The sequence below is a fragment of the Nymphaea colorata genome, chromosome 13, assembly GCF_008831285.2.
Source record: "Nymphaea colorata isolate Beijing-Zhang1983 chromosome 13, ASM883128v2, whole genome shotgun sequence".
In the NCBI taxonomy this organism is placed as follows: Eukaryota; Viridiplantae; Streptophyta; class Magnoliopsida; order Nymphaeales; family Nymphaeaceae; genus Nymphaea; species Nymphaea colorata.
In genome coordinates this window covers 8,696,045-8,715,363 of record NC_045150.1, presented here as the reverse complement: position 1 = coordinate 8,715,363, position 19,319 = coordinate 8,696,045, and the positions used below count along the sequence as shown (strand labels likewise).

The window sequence follows — 19,319 nt, the reverse complement described above, 5'->3', positions numbered from 1 at the left end:
TTGAAAGGGAAAGAATAAGGAAGGAAGGAGGAGACGACGCAAATGCCTATCAGTTTCATCGGCTTGTTTGCCTTGGTAATGACCGGCGTCACTGCGAGTATACTGCTTCTCCCCATAGTTTTGCCGTCTCTGCCACCACCACCTTTCGTTCTTCTCCTCCTTCCTGTAGGTCTCCTCGCAAGCCTCATTTTCCTTGCCGTCGCCGCAGGTGAAGTGTGAGCATTAGCACCCGCAATGAAGCAGCTGTTCTCGGTGGAAAATGGAGTATGAAGTCGAATTCTCAAAGAGAAACCTTTGTAATTCGAGATCCTCGATCTCTTTCACAGGATTTCATGTTTGTCACAATTAAATTAGAAGATACATTGCTCCACCATTTGTTCTCCTCGATGCAATTGCTTTAGTGAAATTTTCAAAAACATAATAGTCGCAATTGAATGCTTCCAGTGGTTGGCTTTACATTTTATTTCTGGGGGCAAGCTGGAGTCAACAAGAATCAATCAGATTACACTTCGACAATCACAAACAGAAAAAAGATGAAAGTATCGTCAAGCTGGAGTTGACAAGACTCTATCAGATTAGACCATGACGATCACAAACAGAGAAAACAAGTATCAAGCAGTTTATTGTCACAAAATCTTAAATATCTGGACTCCTAACTTGACTAATTGTGTAGGAAAGCAATTCCGTTCTACAGGAACCAATGTAAAGTTTAATCCTGCGGCGAGGTCATGAATCTCCTTGGTGGCACCATCCACGCTATGAAATTCAGATCTGCCTTCTGACCGCGGCATAAAATCATTAAGAGAGCACCCTTACTAGTTAAGAACCAATTCCACATCAAGCGATGAAGAGAGGATAATGCTCGACTTGTAGAGAGTACATATTTAGCTATTGCTCTTCACCTCTCAATGCCTTTCCAGGCTTGGATAAACGCGCGCCTGTAATTTTCTAGGTCCAAAATAAACACTAATTTATGTTTGAGTGAAGATGATGTTCTTAAAACAGTGACTTGTTAAAGCGAAGGTTACGGTACTTTGATAAGCAATAAAGGAGGACGGAGAATCGCCTTGAGTTTGCTACCTTGAATGTCTTAAATAATTGGTAAAACGGCTGAACTATGTGCAGTGATCTGATAAAAAATTCTGCCGGATGACAGTTGAAAATTAACCTTCTCAGATTTTCCCTTTCCATAAAATCTAACCTCAAGGATGTGATACTTACGATCCAAAGCCTACAAATTATTATGTTGGTCTATGCAGGCGCACACATCTTGATCATATTATAAATTAAAGATGTATATATGTATGCATAGTGGTTCAAGCACGTCTTAGGTTTGTAAAGAGTGCACGTCGACCTTTTCATCATGTCCCTGCTTCTTGGTGCCATTCTCTCATGAGGCCTTATCTTTCTATTGAAATCTTCCTCTTTACGCTGGTTTGGATGGATGGCAGCAAGAAGCTGGCCATTCTGATGCAGCTCTTACACGCCCATGAGAATCCAGCACCAAGCTACAGTATGTTCCTGCCACCTTGCGCACTTCATCTTGAGAACAAAAATAAGAGGGCCCCAATGTGGTTTTTATGAGTTGTTTGGCAATGAAAACAGTTTGTATGAGTTGCCCCAAAGATAATGTAAAATTCACTGTTTTATCTTGCTTCCTTTTCTAGGTTATAAAGCTGCCGATGCCCTGTCTGCAAAGTTCTCTTATTGTGGATTGCTTAGCCAACCAACCACCAATGAACAGCAGAATTGATATGTGCCATTATAAGCAGTAATGCAAGCAGAAGGACAACCAGGGCTGGGCAACAGGCCGGGCCAGGCCGGCCTGTATGCCCATTATTAAGATTTAGCAGGCCCAATTGGGTCTGTAATAGGCCCATTAAAATTCAGGCAGGCCTGCCCCAGATGTAAACGGGACGCGGCTGGACCTTGTGTCCAGTACCCACTCGGATAAATTCTGGGCCACTTCGGGCTGGGCCTGTCGAGCTAATTTCAGGACCTAGCTTTGGCATTACAAAATCACATTATTATTTATTAAAAGCAAACTTGGACTAAAAAGTAAAAATGTTGATAAATAATCTAACATTCATTCCATTGTTGTTTTACAAATCGAATTAAGGTTTGATTTTAGTAGACTGAACAATTTGAGAAAAAAACAAGAAAAAAAAACCCAAGCAAGTTATCGTTTTGGCTTTGATCTTTCAATTGGGAGACAAGAAATGAAATCTTAATTCTTTTCCCAACGAAAGTGCTAGTGCCACCAACAGCTGAGTGATGAAATTACCCTTAAAAAAAACAAAGAACTGAAAGATGGAGACAAAAGAAGTGATGGGAAAGATGATGATGTATAATCCCAAAGCAATATTATGATGTGTAAACTGTAATCGTCATTGACCATCTCTACAATTATCCTCATCATCAAACACAACCTTATAACATAGATTGTGATGTATAATACCACAACAATACGAAACAAGCTATTGAATTGATGAAGCATAAAGCTACTGAAATATCATATTCATGAATTGACACAAATCACATTCAAAACTGAATCTCGAAAATATACTTGAACAAGAGAAAATATCTATAAGAATCACATTCAAAATTGAAATATCATGTGCACACATACCTTATTCACATGAATCCCATCAAATGAATCTTTTTCACATACTTAAAACTACCTGAATTAAAAAATAAATTAATAAAAAATTTCAGTGCTAGAACTAAAAGATTTGTATGAATTTGTCAAAGTAAACACAAAAACATTTATGCATGTATACTCGAGATCCTTTTCATATTCTTTCATCTCTTATATGCCCTAAACAACTCTTCAAGAATACTTGACATCCCTTTTGATCTCTTATTCATTTCTTCTAAACTCCAAAGGAAAACTTGAGATCCTTTCTTATCTCTTATTACCTACAAAAGCGCATGAACATAAAAAACATACATAATGCAAATTGAATGGATATGTACGCAAGTCTTACCACATGATAACAAAATATATACCATAATAATAGTTTATGCTACATCATTCTTTCATCACCAAAAAGATATTCCACTTCTAATAAACTGCAAAACAAGATTATAAATGGAAAAAACATATATATAAAAAAAATAAACAGTTAATACATAACAAGCTTTAGTATATGATTAAAAGAATATATATTACCATAGCAATATTTTATGCTCCACCAAATTCTGCTTCACCACTAGAAGAATCTTGTACTTCCAATAAACTGCATAGATAAGACTCTGACTATATTACTAACATAAGAAAAGTGTTAACAAATTAAAAATATTAAAAATATTACCTTTCACATAAATCATTATCTTGGACTTGAATCCAGCTCTAAGCAAATTACCATTTCAATAGTTTAAGGAGTGCTTTAGCATCTATAATTTTAATGACTCTTCCTGTTATGCTAAATGAAGACTCTGATGCAACTGTAGATAATGGAATTGCTAATATGTCTTGAACCATCCTTGATAAAATTTGGTAATTCTCTTATTTTTCTTTCACCATAATAGTATGTCAAATTCTTCATCATTCTGAATACTAGTACTAGCACTTGTTCTTTGACTTGTAAAATGTATATCTTTGTACTCGGCATACAATTCATGAAGACTACTTTCAATATTTTTAAACTTTTCTCTTCCATCATCATCATTCAACTTGTCAAGCAAATATCTCGCATATACCAACTTGTACATTGGTCTTATACCAACTTGTACCTTGGGTCTAAAACGAGTGCAATTGCAAATATAACAGTACTTTTTCCAGTACTTGTCAATTTTTTCATCCATTTTGTGTGCTAAAGACTTTATATACTCATTCTAAGAAAAAAGATGTTCATGCAGATGTTGATAAAAGAACAAATTAGTTGTATTCATGGAATAGAAAACATTAGTTGCATCATAAAATATCTTCAAAAAATGACAAAAATAACTTGCACAATTCCATTTAGCAGCAGAAGGTAAATCTATGTAATTATAACATCAAGAATAGTTAATTCTTCAAATGCCTCTCTATAATATGCATGCTTCATCATTAGAAAGGTAGAATTCCAACTAGTAGGCACATCATATGATAATCTTTTAGTTTTACTCAATCTTAGTTTTCCAACACAACCCATGAATCTATGTAACCTTTCGGGGATCCTTTCACTTACTAAACACTTTCTCAATTTTTTGAAATTGCATGGTGCATATCTCACATATCTTCTTAGACAATCAAGTTCAAAATATGTGCACTACACCAAACGTGAAGATACTTTCCTTTGCATGGAATAAGACCTATGTCTTCCAATGGTCTTTTCAATGTTGAAAATGTATTATCATTTGTAGTATAATTATCAAATGTAAAAGAAAACAACTTCCATGCACCTGCATTTTTTTTTAGTTGAAATTTCAACCTCAACCTCATCATCATCTATAGCTAAACCATTCATATTTAAATGCTACAACAAAAATGCTGCCTACATTAAAAAAGTAAAGCATAAATGCAAAGGCAATATGATATGTGCATTTATTGATTTAAATGAAACAAATCTAGAAAAGTGTTACATGAAAATAAAACTACAGCAAGTTCAGGGCATATAGAAGTCTTTTATTGTACTGTTTTTATGTGAATAAGATGTTGGAAAAAAAAAGTACCTATATTGCCTAAGAACTGCAAAAGTATCTATCATGTTGATTCATGTAGTTGTGCAGCACAAATTTAGTTGGTGGACAAATTAAAAGCTCATGTTATGCAGTCCATGTGAAAGGCCTAGGTACTTTATAGATCTATCTTAAATGTTGTACTGAATTTCTTTGATTCACAGTCACGCCCATGTGACAAGGTAGAGTTACTCATGTATGGCTAGATAGTTTTTAACTGCAAGAGTTTTGGTAATGGGTGAGGGTATATACATATACTAGTTGGAAGTTCAGAAGAAGGGACCATTGACGGCTAAAGTTGAGGGCATGTTTGGCTGACCAATGCCAAATAATAATATAGAAGACACTTTAGCCCATTTTATTAGGAAGACGAAAAAACAATCAGTTGAAATCTAAATTATCAGTTCTTCCATAATACGAACTGAGAAGATATTCTAACATGTCAGCGAGGAAACCATGCATCGCCATCATTCCAATATGCAATAAACAAATATATAACAAATGGAGGCAAAGAAAGGAGGCAATGAGATGGCTTCCTCTACAATATGCAACTTAAGCCACATATGAAAAATAAAGAGTGAATGAATGATACCCTTTTTTCCTAAAGAAGAAAGAAAGAGAGAGAGAGATATGGGGAAAAAAGACCTGCTCGGCTTCTCTCCAGGCTGCCGATGGTCTGACACCAATGCCTCTAGTGGCTCACGGTCACTCACTGCAATGGGATGACTTCCTTTACAGTCTGTAAAGTAAAGCAAAGTTGAAAAATAGTGTGAGAGTGAGACACATGCTTCTTAAAGCAGAAAGAAACGGGGAGAGATCGAAGGACAAAAAAGCTTGCTCGATGGGTCCTGGACAATTGAAGGTCATTAAGTAGCTTTCCGAGAACCACATAGAAGAGATCGTATGATGGCTGCCAGCAATTTATACACAGAAGAAAACAGTTTGAGTAGAAAAGTAGGATAGAAAATAAACGAATAGAAATTCTCTTGAATAGGATACCTGGTAGATGGTTGTCAATTTCCAATAAATTTGTAAAGTGGGTTTGCATTTGAGAGGAACCATTTTTATGACCAATGCATATAATATCTTCACCATGTTGTGACTCATGAACGTTCTCAAGTGTGCCATCTTTCACCGTGTTGTGACTCATGAATCTAAAAATATTAAGAGAGTAGCGTCAATTGTGTAAAACAAACTCTCACTGTTCAAGATGATTGGTTTGCATATCGTCAATAATTTCAACACAGTTTTCATTCTCAATAAAGATGCACGTCCCCATCTTACAAGCTTTTTTCAATGAAATCATGTAAATTACAGCCAAATTCGTTTAGGCCATATTCCATAAATATGTAGAGGCTGCTATTTTCTTCTCTTTCAACCTAATTCTCTTAATGTTTTTTAAAGTATGCACCAAAAATTTATGCATCGAAAAGCGTGTAAGTAAATACCTGATACATGGCACCTCTCAAAAGTTACGCAGCCTTTGCAGGAGCCTTTTGACATCGCACCAGTGAGTTCTCCATATCAAGGGGATCCATATCGCTTGTGACTTTTGATTGAAAAAAATATGAAAAGTGTTGTTGAAATCATTTTGATTGTCGAAGGGACCTCAAAGGTAAATTTTATGAGTACTTTTGAGGTGGCATGTACTAGGACAAATTAAGATTGTAGGGATGAAATTGAGGAAAGAGGTGGTGGTGAACAATTGAATTTCATTAATCTTAACTGTTATCTTGGTTCATGAGGTTAATTTAATTTCTTTTAAGCTCATTTCAGACTTCAAATTAATAGATAATGCCAAAAATTTACTTTTAATAACAAATCCACCCCGACTTTCTACCTGAGTACTATTTCAAAACATTTATTCTGGAAAATGACACAAGGAGAATCAAGTTTTCTCTATTAGGCTATTAATCCTGAAGTTATCTTATAGTGCAAGTGCGCGGAATAAATTTATCATGCGTAAAAGGAAAACATCTACCAAACATGGTAGTTAGAGGGTGTACCGAGGCACCTATCGACAGACCATGTCAGATGTTCTTTTATCTTTCTCGAAACGTCCTTCTGCACCCATTCAGGGTACCGATCTTCTACATTCACCAACTTATATAACTCTCCTTGAATCCAGTGAATGGTAGTTCCATTTTGTTGAGAAAAGAAAAACATCTAAAGCTAGTAAAGGAAAAAGAGCCTCAAATTTGTCATCTAATTCCTTGTACAATGTATCAATCTCTCTGCAACCTGCAGACCACGTTGCGGTTGCACCTGCCTGCACTGGACGATGCATCTCACATCTTCCAAACCATGTGAACGGAATGGGTCATGTTACCTTCTGAACACCCACCGCCTTCACAGTATCAAAAAGGAGACCGGCGACATGTGAGATCCACTGTTTAAACCAACAGTAGATTTCAGATGTACGGTTTTCAAATCCCCTTTATATTGAAAATTTGTAAATTTGAAATCGAACCGAGGGGAGGCGGAGGTCTGGTCAGAGATAAAGCGCGGTTTTCAAATCGGCGGGAATCACAGATCGCCTCGGATCTTTAGATCCAAGGTGATGGATGAAGCGCCGCCGTGGTCTTCTACGAAAGATAGGCATTCAATGCGTCACAGACTGCATCATATGAGGTGTATTTTGGAGCTTTCCGCATAAAAGATTGACTTTGGAAACTTGATAAGAAATACACAACTCATTGATTATCCCAGCTTCATGGGCCAATTTATATTCTTGTCCTCGTCTGTGAAGGTATTCATCTTGGTTTTCAGACTAATTGTCAATGCATGTCTGATATCTCAACTGTTTGGATCGAGTCACCTGTTGATGGGTAGGTGGTAATTAAGAGGGAAATGTATAAAGTGTGTTAAACTGATACATTTGACTACTACTTGAAGCATTTTTTTCTAATCTCTCTCGCATGGTCCATCCATGGTGTCGGTCCTCTGTCTCGCTCACATGGGTTTTCCGTGTGTGTATATATATATATATGACTCTGTGTGTGTGTATTAGCGAGACAGCCAGAGAGAAAGAGAGGGAGAAAGAGAGATTCTAAAGTAGGTTCCCTTTATCCCGGGCGGCTGCGAAGGCGCTGGATGCTTCTGCTACTGTAATCAACTAATCATCCAATAGATGGTGGTGTCAAAGTACGCATTTCTCATATTCCTTATGGACCTTTCTAAACCACCTAAACTTTAACATCCAAACATATTCAAATTTCGAGGGGCAACTTGGAGTCATTTGCGAATGTCGCACGAAAAATAAATTAGGTGATAGACTAGATCTCTAAACTCTGAACTGAGAACCGGCATCGGTTTTGTAATCACTCAGCAGATGGGAAGTTTTTTGTTCCCATCTGCGATAAAACGATGAATAGATATCCTTAAAAAAGAGATTTGTTCCCATCTGAAATGCAACGATGAACAGAAGTGCTGCTTTTCGCCTTTACAGCTGGTGAATGGTGCAAGAGTGCAGGGCATTTATGACCCTCCTCAAAAAAGCTTCGGCAATGGCATTTGACAGAAAAAGGACTCGGTTTTTGAAGAACAAAATCAGCTTCAAGTTTGAAAAGACGGACCTCGTACCGATGGGCTGCAGTTCGCTTGTACGCGCACCATGCTCCCCTGAAGCCATGCGGGTGGGATGATGCAGCACATAGTTTCCCCATAAACTCTGTCGGTTGCCCAATCGGAGAGCGGTGAAGGATGCAGTGGTGGACGGCTTTTTGGGTTAGGGAGGAAGAACCGGCGCCGCTTGTCTTCCTCTCTTTTTCTGGTCTGTCGTTTCAGGCGTTTATGTATGGTGCATATAAATGTATAGCAAGCGTCTGATGCTCAAAGATGCAGTTCGGGTGTTTCTGTCTCCAAGGGTTTCATGTCCAGAGATGCAAGTGTTCAGCATTTCTGAGGGGCTACGGTTTGCAGAAGAGTGTAGAGATCAGGAAGAGATGGCGCGGATGGCACTAGACTTCAAGGCCAAGTCTGTTCTGATTATGGTGTTTGCTACGGCTGCTCTGCTGTTCCTCCCCCTCATGCTGCCGCCTTTGCCACCGCCACCTCCGGTTCTGCTCCTGGTTCCCGTCGCCATTCTCGCCACCCTCATCTTCCTAAGTTTGTCTCCAGGTTCTCCGGCCTCTCTCTCTCTCTCTCTCTATCTCTCTCTCTGTCCCTCCCGTTGACATTATGCTACTTGCTGTGTCATGTCTAGCAGGGGGCCGGCTCGAAAAGGAAATCTTGTACGCTTGTTTAACTCTTTAGGGATTCAACTTCTTGAATGCAAGTTTTTCCTTGAAGATCCTGATTTGCTAGACGATATGCAATCCGAATTAGCAGCAGAAGACGTCACGTTTTGCTCTTTTTGTAGCAGTAAGCCTCTGTCGATCATCTGTCCATCTAAGTTCCAGCATAGTTGCATGTAACAACTTTCAAATTAAAATTACATGCCAATTCACAGCCCTCGTCCTTGAAAGAAGAAGTTGCTTTCAGATGGTATATAAGCGAGTGCGACTATGCCAACGTATGGAAAAGCAACATACTATCGCTTACTCTGAACATATGACGTAGGAACAGAATAAGAAACAACGATAGCATAGTCAGAAGAAAGAGGAAGGTGTTCCATAGTATATGCAGAAGGGAATGTTTGTGCCATTAGCCAATCAACAATTACATACTCCAACGGTTGAGATCACTAGAATGTGGAATTTAATCCCTTGTTCTCCATTGAAAAGCAAAACCATGTGGCTGCCTGATAAGCAAAACTTGACAGACAGTACAGACTCTGAATACCAGGTATAATACAGCATCGTTGACATACATATAAACAACATAAACGCCATACTGTCCGACAATAGAAAAGACACGTTCGCAACGGATGTTGCAAGTTAAAAACACCACAACTACAATTTTAGCCGCTGCAAACACAAAACGAATTAGAGAGAGGTGCTATTCACAGGCAAGTTTTGTCCCAAAGCTGGTGAGAGAAATCGCAAAGGCCTGGAAGGCAGATAGAGGCTGTCTATAATCCATCGTGAACATGTCATCTCCAACTTTACCGAATTGTAGGAGGACCAACTCATCATCCCCTCGTGAACCAGGTTGGCTTGGATCAACAGCTGCAACAAGCTGGAAGTTCTTGACAGATGCAACTGTAACACGCCCATGAAAATTCAAGCACCAGCACTGCAGATGCTCGTGCCACCTTGGAGCCTTGTTTTTGAGAATCATATGTCCTGAGGTTGAACTAGATGCATCGTCTCTTTTGCTTTTTCTCTTGGCATGAGTTTTATTCATGTCCGACTGGGAAGAGGGACAATAGAGTGTGGAAAACATTCTTCTTGGCCCTTTTGATTTCAACAAGTTGAACTTATATGAAACCTGCCCGATCTCATAATTTACAGCAGGAACTCGAGGGCAGACCTGCTTTGGGGCAAACCTGCGGTTGGATCTACAGCCTGAAGGACGTGCACCATTGTATGGCTGATGGCTATCATATATAGTGAAGTTGGTTCCTAGGAAATCAGACCTGCAAAAGAAAAAGAGCTACTTTAGCGACCCAGAAATCTGGTGCCTAGAATGCACTGGATGTAGGGCTTTCAACTGATAAATGTTCAGTTTGACAAGCACTTTCATATATCAGTCAAAGGCCTAGAAAGTACACATTTGTCAAAACAGAGAACAAATCTGCATTTCTAATTAGCATGAGCTATTGATATTTTTACAAAGACTGCACATTAATAACTTCAAATAGACAACCTAGAACATAAAATTTAAGTCTAATTAGCTGATCAAAGTTGTAAACTTCACTAGACAAAACCTGAGCAAGATTTCACCTAGGCACATCTAGCATGCCATAAAATGGTTTCCTGGTTGACCTCCAAATTCTTTGAAGGTATGTTTTTTCACATAAAGAAAGGTACCAAAAATGTAAGGTCAGACCTTTCAAAACAAGTATCCTTTAATCAAACACCTGAACAAAAACACAGATTAGCAGATACCATGTTTCGTATAAGAAACAAGGCAAGAGCAGTAAGGGGAACTTGGCAACTACTAAAGCAACACGAGGTTCTCAAATCTAATGCACTACAGTTTCCAATTTTCAGGTACAATAGAAGAAAAGAAAATAAGCTTGCAGATCACCTCAGTTTCCCGATGTATGCACTGCTCCCTTGTGTCAAATCTTCAGCATCAAGAGAAATAATGTACTCTATATGAGCACCATGCCTACATCGTCGAGCTGCCATGAGGAACTTACCTTTTTCTGTGGAGTCTGCAAAACCAGAGACAAATCACATCTTAGACTAAACATTATGGGAACAACATAATTACACGCTTATATATAAACAAAGGCCCTTTATTTGAAAAAAAGGGTTTCAAAGAAGAGATTTGGAATAGAAGAGATAGTAAACTGCATGGCAACTATAAACAACAAGGCAAAAACCATCAAGGTGCACAGTAGTACAGTCACAGCAAATAGGCGACCAATGGCAAATATGATCTAAATAGATACTATTAAAGTTTATGAATGTGTATTTCACAGCCTAAAAGGTAAAAAATTAAAGATCTTAGGCAAGAAATTGATACGTAAGATAGTCAAGATTGTTGCTGATTTAGGCTCAAGCCAGGACACAATACCCGGTGATTACCATCATTTTGTCCTATTTTAATAGACAGCCCTTCAGTTTGATTGCAGGAGAACGTATCAAGTGCCTTGCAGAGAGATGCAGCTGAAAGCCTTATCTTGCTCATAACTGGCAATTGACTAAATGTAGATTTTAAGGGAGTTGGATGCTAAATGCAAATGCCACTAACTTACAAAGGAATAAAATGAATCAATCATTAGAAAATATATGTTTGGGTGCCTGTGGAGCTCAAAGATTTCACCCGTAATAGTGGAAACTTCATGTTTGAATCCATGCTTCTTAACAACTTCAACCAGTATGATCACTTGTTCATTTATACCCCAATAGTTAGAACTGTCCAGAAAAAGCAATAGTAACCTGATTACTTGGAAATTAGCTTACTTTGTGCCAAACCAAGATATAAGTAAAATGTAGAAGTCTTCTTGTTCCTCCTTATAAAACATTGGAGAGGTTGATCCCGTGGCCCTGGCTGCATGAACCGACATATGCATTAGCAACATCAAAAAATGCTTATTAATGAAAAAGTAGAGAACCACCCATTCATAGGATACACATTTCACAACGGCAATCCATACTAAGGGAGAAAATTGTGAGCATTGACTCCAAAACTTCAAATAATTCACATTGATTTGGACTTAAAAACTCAATCCTGAAAGATAGGAACATGTAGAATTGTATCCAAATCCGAAGCATGCATCATGGCACCATATCCCAAAAATATGGTAAAGAAACAGTTTTTATATGTAAAAATAGCACTTGGATAATATATTAATTCGATCAAGATAGGTTGGATTTATATCAGAGATTCAGAATCCCTACAAAATTTGAATTGGTAGATCCATAACCAACCTGAATGCATCTTGGGATTTTGTCTAATGAACTGAATTTAAAAATAACAGTAGGATTCACATAAAATATAAAAAAAAAGAATCTGCTCCCATTGCAAACATAATCCATATCATCAAAAGGCGCAATTGCAAAAGGTGGTCTAAACTCTAAAGCCACGATTCTTGCAGGGAAAGGGCTCAGAGGATATGTAATGCGTAGCTACTTAGAATCCAATATAAAAGGTAAATCAGAAAAAACATTCAAACTCGTAAAGGGCTCAGAGGATATGTAATGCGTAGCTACTTAGAATCCAATATAAAAGGTAAATCAGAACAAACATTCAAACTCGTAATTAGTACTCAGCTGAAAGTTGTCTAAAGATCTTGAACAAATATCAAATGTTAAGGATGATTCAACAGAAACCCTCCAGAATTTCTTAATTATCATTATGTAATATGATCAAAACTCCCTAAAACGAAAATCTTGATATAATTCTATTAATTACAAGACCACACATTACAGTCCTTTTCGAATTTGTATAGTACTCTAGTCTTGGTCCACTCCTTTATAAGTAGTTTAGACTTTAGACCAACATATGGTCAATTTACCCAATCTTTATATAAGCAAATTGGTACCCAATATGAGGACCTACAAATTATTCTGGGATGAGAGAGCTATCTGAGATGCAATTTAACGATATCTTTGTGGCATTTAAGGAAAATGTAACATCAGAATCCCCTTTGGAACATCTAACAGTCCCATGGAATCACTGCCTCAAGATACGGAGCCAGGTAGGAAAAAATAGATCCATTTTCATCTCAATATTCAGTTCTTTAAGAGTTACATATCGTGACTCTCAAAGGAGGCAGTGAAGAATGCAAATTCAGGTTCCTTTTGAGTTTCAAACGAGATAGTAGAGAAAGTGGTTATTACATATGCCTAGACATGTCCAGTGATGGTGTCATTCCATATAATTATTAATGCTGTATGAATTCAGATTTTTCCCAAATCTTCCAAGTTGACAGAAACAAATATCATGTGATATCGACCCTAATCCGAGCTTGACAAACTTGTATTACGATGTTGAAACACCTTCATGCATATTAAAACATCATGAAATTTGTGCTTCCAACTTTGCCAATTACCTCCAGATACAACCTAAGATTTTTAATATAGGTCAAAACTGTAACATGCTTATGACGCCTACTTATCTGATCTGGGTGGCCCCTCTTAAACCTCCACAGAAATAATGAGGGTAAAAGCTACAACGGTCTCTGATTTCATCCATTACCCAATCGTTTAATTCGCTCTCTAGCCTATTGCAGTTTCACTATGTGATGCTTTCATCATAGAATTCTTACCCGAAGGTTGGGCCAACCCCCATGTAAGGAGCTTCAAAGAAATCAACTATTCACGGCAAGAGAGCTGAACAAATATACTTCTACGAAAGCACCATACTAGCTCTCTTTCATACGTCACTTTTCTCTTTGTTCTACTTCTATGCTGTAGACACGAAAATAGCTAAGGAAGAAAAAACTTCATTTACAGTTCCTCATCACCCTACAAAAGCCAAATCAACCCAAAATTCAAACCGCATATTTTCTCTTCTCAGAAACATCAGCCCCTTCATCACGTCTTCTTAAATTAAGATCAGGCTCAAAAGAAAAAGGTGGGGAAAAGGCTATCGGAGAAACAAAAACACTCAAAATCAAATCCATAATGCTAGGAAACGAAAAAAAGTCCGAAGGTAAAGAACTCATCCTAGAGAGAGAGAGAGAGAGAGAGAGAGAGAGAGAGAGAGGGCTTTCCATTTATCAAAACGCAATTTCCATAAGCGAGCGTTCTAAGAAGAAGAACACGCTATAGATCGAGACACCATAAGGAGGTAAAAAAAAAAAACAAAAGAACGACAAAATTCAAACAAAAAATCATTCCTAAGCAGCCAGAGAAAAGAAGAAAAAGAGCCTAACCTCCTTGAGGGAGAGAGGGAAGGTGATGATGCCGCTGTCCTGCGGGGACCTAACGACTCCCCTCGTGATTTCCCTCCATCTCCTGCACACCGACGCGCACGCCACCACGTTCTTCCTCACCGGCCACGACTGCTCGCTCGCCTCCACCCTCTCTATGATCTCCGACAGCAGCTCCGGCAGCATCCTCGACCAAGGCCTCACTCCTTCCCCTGCATCCTCTCCTTCTTCCTCTTTCCCCTCCTCGCTCCATAGCTCCTCGCCACCACCCTCTCCCTCCTCCTCCCCATCCTCCTCTTTCCCTTTATTTCTATAATAATCTCGGTCCAAGGTCAGACACGGCATGGTCGTCCCCTTCCTGGAGAGGCTCCTCCCCAGAGATCCGATCTTCACAAGGCTTCTTCTCAGAGACATCTTCTTCTTCCTTGTTTCCCCTCCCTGTTTTTTTTTTCCCTGTTTAATTTAAGGAGGAGGAGGAAGAAGAAGAAGGGTGAAAAGAAGTAAAATGGAGGAACATAGGGAGGAAGAAGCTAATGGGCAGAGATGCTGATGTTGGTATGGACGACCTCCATCGATTTCATGGCCATCCATGACCCATCACCATCATCCCCACCATCACCATGGCCATTGGAGGCGAAGCGGAGACCGGGAGAAGCCGCGGAGACAAGGAGGAAGCATCACTCCCCTTACCTCTCCAACCTTGTCCTTTTCTTTCGACCCTGTCTGAAAACAGAAAAAAAAAATATATTTTTCCATTCTTCTTTTCTAAATCAAATGTTTCGCGTAATCCTAGAAACGATCTTCACGTTTCTCAAATTCTAGTGATCGTATTAATGTTCCCGCTTTATTGCTTTGAAGAGGCTACGAAACCACGGAGGAGATAGAAAAGTGAATAAGTGAGAGCATGTTTCTGAAATTAAGGAACATGGTGTGCGCTTTTTTGAATTTATGCTGCTAAATAAGGTTAGATCTTGGTCTCCTCAGCTTCTCGCGTTGTTGGCGATTCGCTAATTATGGGGATGGTGGTGTCAACGGTCAGAATTTAGGGCTGCCTCGAATCCAGGTCCAGATTTGGGTCTGATAAAGGCTGTATCCGGTGTTGTAGGGTGCAGTTGCGCCTGTCTTTCAACCGAATCGGATCCTCGCCGAAGCTTCGAAGCTGCTTACTTCTGGATCTGGAAGTTGGATCCAGATCTTTCGGGTCGTGTCGTTTCCAGAATTTGATTTAATCCACCGAATAATACATTACCACATAAAAGTACGGACGCAAACCTGATTTTTTTTTTTTTTTTTTTTTTTGAGTCTCAAAATAAAGGGCCGTTTGAAAAAGTTCCAATGGCAGACAAACACGGAACTTTAGTGCTGCGAGTTTTGGAGTTATTATGGAGTTTTAGTATCGGCATTAAAGATCCACCGAAATTTTTTGCGTATTAACTTCTCAAACGGGGTGAGACAGAACAAAAATTCTACAAAAAAAGGTACCTGGTATTAAATACCGAGCAATTTTAAAGCCGAGTATTTATAAAAAGTTTATAAGCTGCTACACTGTTTCTTGAAATCATTCTACTTAATTTGTAAACCTCTAAAAATATGCAGTCACTTTCATGATGCTAATTGAACCATCGGTCCAATAATGTAATCACATAGTTTATATGATACCACTTATTTTTTACAAACAAGTAATGATTCTTTCTTTTCCTATATCAAAATTGGACTCCCAACTTGGCTTCCAATCAACTTAAAAATTTCGAGATCAACTCCATTTGCGTGTTTACGTTAGAGATTGTCGATATCTATAAAAGAAAAAAATGCACCTAAGCTTTTCATATTGTCAAATTATAAACATAGGTTTTGCAGTCTTAATCAAATACATCTTTAATTGACAACTTTCCTTAAGAAGTGTTCAGTGGAAAAACATTTGGGGAGTGTCCGATGAATCCGATTCAAATATTAAAGTAAGTTCATACAACACTACTAACACTAGAAGAATTGCTTCGCCGACACTTTTCGAGTGTCGTTACTGCCACAGATTATTATCAACTTATAACATACCTTGATTTCAAGTTAATTAATCAGTTTCTGTTATCCTTTATAACTAAATCTAGTAACAGTAATATATGTTTAATTATACCCAAATCAATTACTAGCCTTAATAGCAAAGGCAATTCTGTTACCAAGAAAAACTTAACTCCTTAGAACACCAAGAAAAAACTTACTTGTATCAAAACAAGAGTCACGTATATTTTTCATGTTACTTTATAAACGGTAAAATTTAATATTCTTTTGCTGATTTGTCACGTACATAATTTTTCAAAAATAATTTTATAAATCTCTTTCTATTACCGGTAAAACGACAGGATCAAGGTGGCTGTTTCCAATGAGCTTGATGGGTGATATATAAATAATATATGTATGATCTCCATGCATCCATATATATATATATATATATGCATATATGCATGGGGATCATGATGATAACGAGTGGGAACCATGGATGGTTGAGTTCCTTCTCTTTTATCGGGTCCTTTTAATTTTTTTATGCACGCAGAAGGACGGGCCATTATGGAGACACAGGGACGACCCTACCGAGAGGGCACTCACTTGTGGACCCCACGAATGAAATGCGCAACGATTCTCCCTCGTGAGGATCGCACGTCGGTGAGGTGAGCTTTTCCTTTCCAACATCTGGCAATAAAAAAGTTTTTTATATCGTATTTAACTTTTAATAACGCGTATTTAAAGTACAAAACTACTTAATTTTATACATTTATTAGTTGATGGTACTGCGGACGACTATGGTTTTGCTGCATTTATAAATACGTGAAACTGTGCGTGATCCTTGGGGACGAGTCACAGATATCTTTTAGATATGACTTGGTCCGTTTAATATTTTTTTAATGTAAGGGATATGATCGAAATGAAGTGCGCCACACGCAATTAAAACGGTGCAACTGGGTCTGCCAGACTCCGAGCTTTTGATCCAAATTAAAAAAGAATGAGAGTTCGATAAGTCTACTCTTAATCTTTTTAGGAAACATGGAGTGTCGTCGTATATATGCACTGAATGATGACGAATATAGGATATGAGATCCAGATCCGGACATGCCATGTTTCGTATTTCCTAATACTAATTTTTGTATTGTTCTATTATTGTAAGTTTTATGTCAACAATCTCACCATTTTTTTTTTAGTGAAGGGGCCAAATTATAGTTTCAAGATTTTAACAAGGAGTGAAATATAATTTTCCAATTTTTTTATAAAAGCTAAACTAAAATTTTGAAAATTTATATGTAAAATTTTAACCCCTTTATAATTTTTCCCTTGCTTTTTTGCCCCTACTTGCCTCCTAGATGAAATAACTTGTGTACATGCAATTTTTTTTCTTTTTTGCAACACAGGAAATTGGTGCCTCGATTCTTAACAAATACATGTTAAATGACTAATTTTTGATATAAAATGAAAAAAATACCCATTATAAAGAATCACTCTTTCGTTGGATATATAACGACTGATTTGTTTATATCTCAAAATGAGTATTTTTGTTACGTTAAGTAAAAAATCAACGTTTTCTATTCGATTTCTCTTAAGAAATGAGTCTCTATTTGTTAACTTTTAAATTCACACAAATGGCAGGTGCTTTTTTTTTCAAACACTAATTTGAACGCTCACAAGTGCTCTCCTCTTTCCGGACGTGAGTAACGAATGAGCTTGCAAACTTTTGATACATTAATGTCCATGGCAAACTCTTCTTTTCGTGAGGAAGAACGATAAACGAGAACAATTGAATTGATGGCGCCCCGCAAACCCCAATGAGTTTCTTCGAATTTGGCTGTTGAATTGATTTTAAATGAAACGTCAACTTGAAATTAACAATCCCAACTACGCAACGACTCATGACTTGGTTTGGTTTTTTGTGTAGAAAGGCCTTAACTTCTATTTTTTAGTATCAAGGACAATTTTTTGTTTTTTTAATTTTAGCCATCGTGAAAGTGGGCATCCAGCTGAGTTTGAGCCGTAAAAAATGGCCTAGAGTTGGCCCAAGAACACCTTGGGCTCAACCTAACTCAGCCTCACAATATAAATAAATAAATAAATATATATATATATAACATTTTTCATATGCGTTTATATATTTTTCATTATAAATATATGGTTATATATTAAATTTACATATTTTAAATATTTTTTTAAAAATCAGCTCAGGCTAGGTCAAGCCTAGGTTTAAGGCACAAGCTCCATGCCGGCCTAAGACCAACTTCACATATTCGATGTGTCCTTTCCTTTGGTATTAATTTTTTGGTAAATATTGAGTCGGTAATGTTTTTCAACAAAAGTGTGTAAATATATTGGCGAAGCCATCAAACACTCTTTCGAAAGTATGAAAAGCTCTTGACTTGACCCTAGGGGCCAACAAAGAGTCAAGCTACTCGAGTTTGACTTGTTAAAGTTTGGCTTGTGAATGAGTTCGAGCCTAGTCATTTGTTTAACAAGTCGAGCTCGAGTTCATGAGTTGACTCGTTCAAATAATCGAGTTGAGTTCAAGCTGAAAACATAAGTGTCCTTAATCGAGTTTGTCGAGCCTTAATCAAGTTGATATATTCAAATGAGTTTGTCGAGCCTTAATTGAGTCGAGCTCGAGTTCAACACATAACGATGAACATCAATTATATTCAAACAGTTTGTTGAGCCTTAATTGAGTCGAGCTCGAGGTCAACACCTAACAATGAACATCAATTCTACTCAAACGAGTTTGTCGAGCCTTAATCGAGTCGAGCTCGAGCTCAGCACGTAACTGCCGAGTCGAGCTCGAGTTGCTTCCATTGAGCTATTCTCGAGCTCGAGGTTTCATTAGTCGAGCCGAGCTCGAGCTGACAGAACTCGGGCTTGACTTGGCTCGTGCTCACCCCTACTTGACCCTCTCCTAGGAATATATATAAAAGTGCTTTGGGTTTTGGTTCTTCTAGTTCTAATAGGCAGCCAGTTGCTGGTTCAAATTTTAGCGGTTACAACCTTTGGAGCACATAATTTGGGTAGAATGGTTTCTCCAAAGTAAAACTTAAAAAAGAACATGTGAGTTTTATATAATTCCATTAAACTAAGTAACAATCAACAGAAATTTAACTAAAAAATGATGTTATTTAATCGGGCAACCTCAGAGAATTAACATCTCTTTTCCCATTTGTGGCAAAATAATGTTAAAAAGGTGTGGTTACGTTTATTCCTTATC

General features: G+C 37.9%; 2 protein-coding genes across 2 annotated transcripts; one reads left to right on the top strand and one right to left on the bottom strand.

Annotated features, from left to right (window-relative positions):
* Positions 1 to 7,760: 7,760 nt before the first annotated feature.
* Positions 7,761 to 9,104, top strand: LOC116267179 (protein AUXIN-REGULATED GENE INVOLVED IN ORGAN SIZE-like). The gene is made up of 2 exons (XM_031648781.2): positions 7,761 to 8,781; positions 8,870 to 9,104. The coding sequence occupies exons 1-2, from the start codon at positions 8,472 to 8,474 to the stop codon at positions 8,914 to 8,916; spliced, it is 357 nt and encodes a 118-aa protein (XP_031504641.1). The 5' UTR covers positions 7,761 to 8,471; the 3' UTR covers positions 8,917 to 9,104.
* Positions 9,105 to 9,281: 177 nt separating this feature from the next.
* Positions 9,282 to 14,797, bottom strand: LOC116266895 (tubby-like F-box protein 1). The gene is made up of 4 exons (XM_031648352.2): positions 14,096 to 14,797; positions 11,679 to 11,766; positions 10,795 to 10,924; positions 9,282 to 10,180 (listed from the first exon to the last, which is right to left on the bottom strand). Exons 1-4 carry the CDS (start codon positions 14,504 to 14,506, stop codon positions 9,601 to 9,603), a joined length of 1,209 nt encoding a protein of 402 aa, XP_031504212.1. The 5' UTR covers positions 14,507 to 14,797; the 3' UTR covers positions 9,282 to 9,600.
* Between the last annotated feature and the right edge of the window lie 4,522 nt (positions 14,798 to 19,319).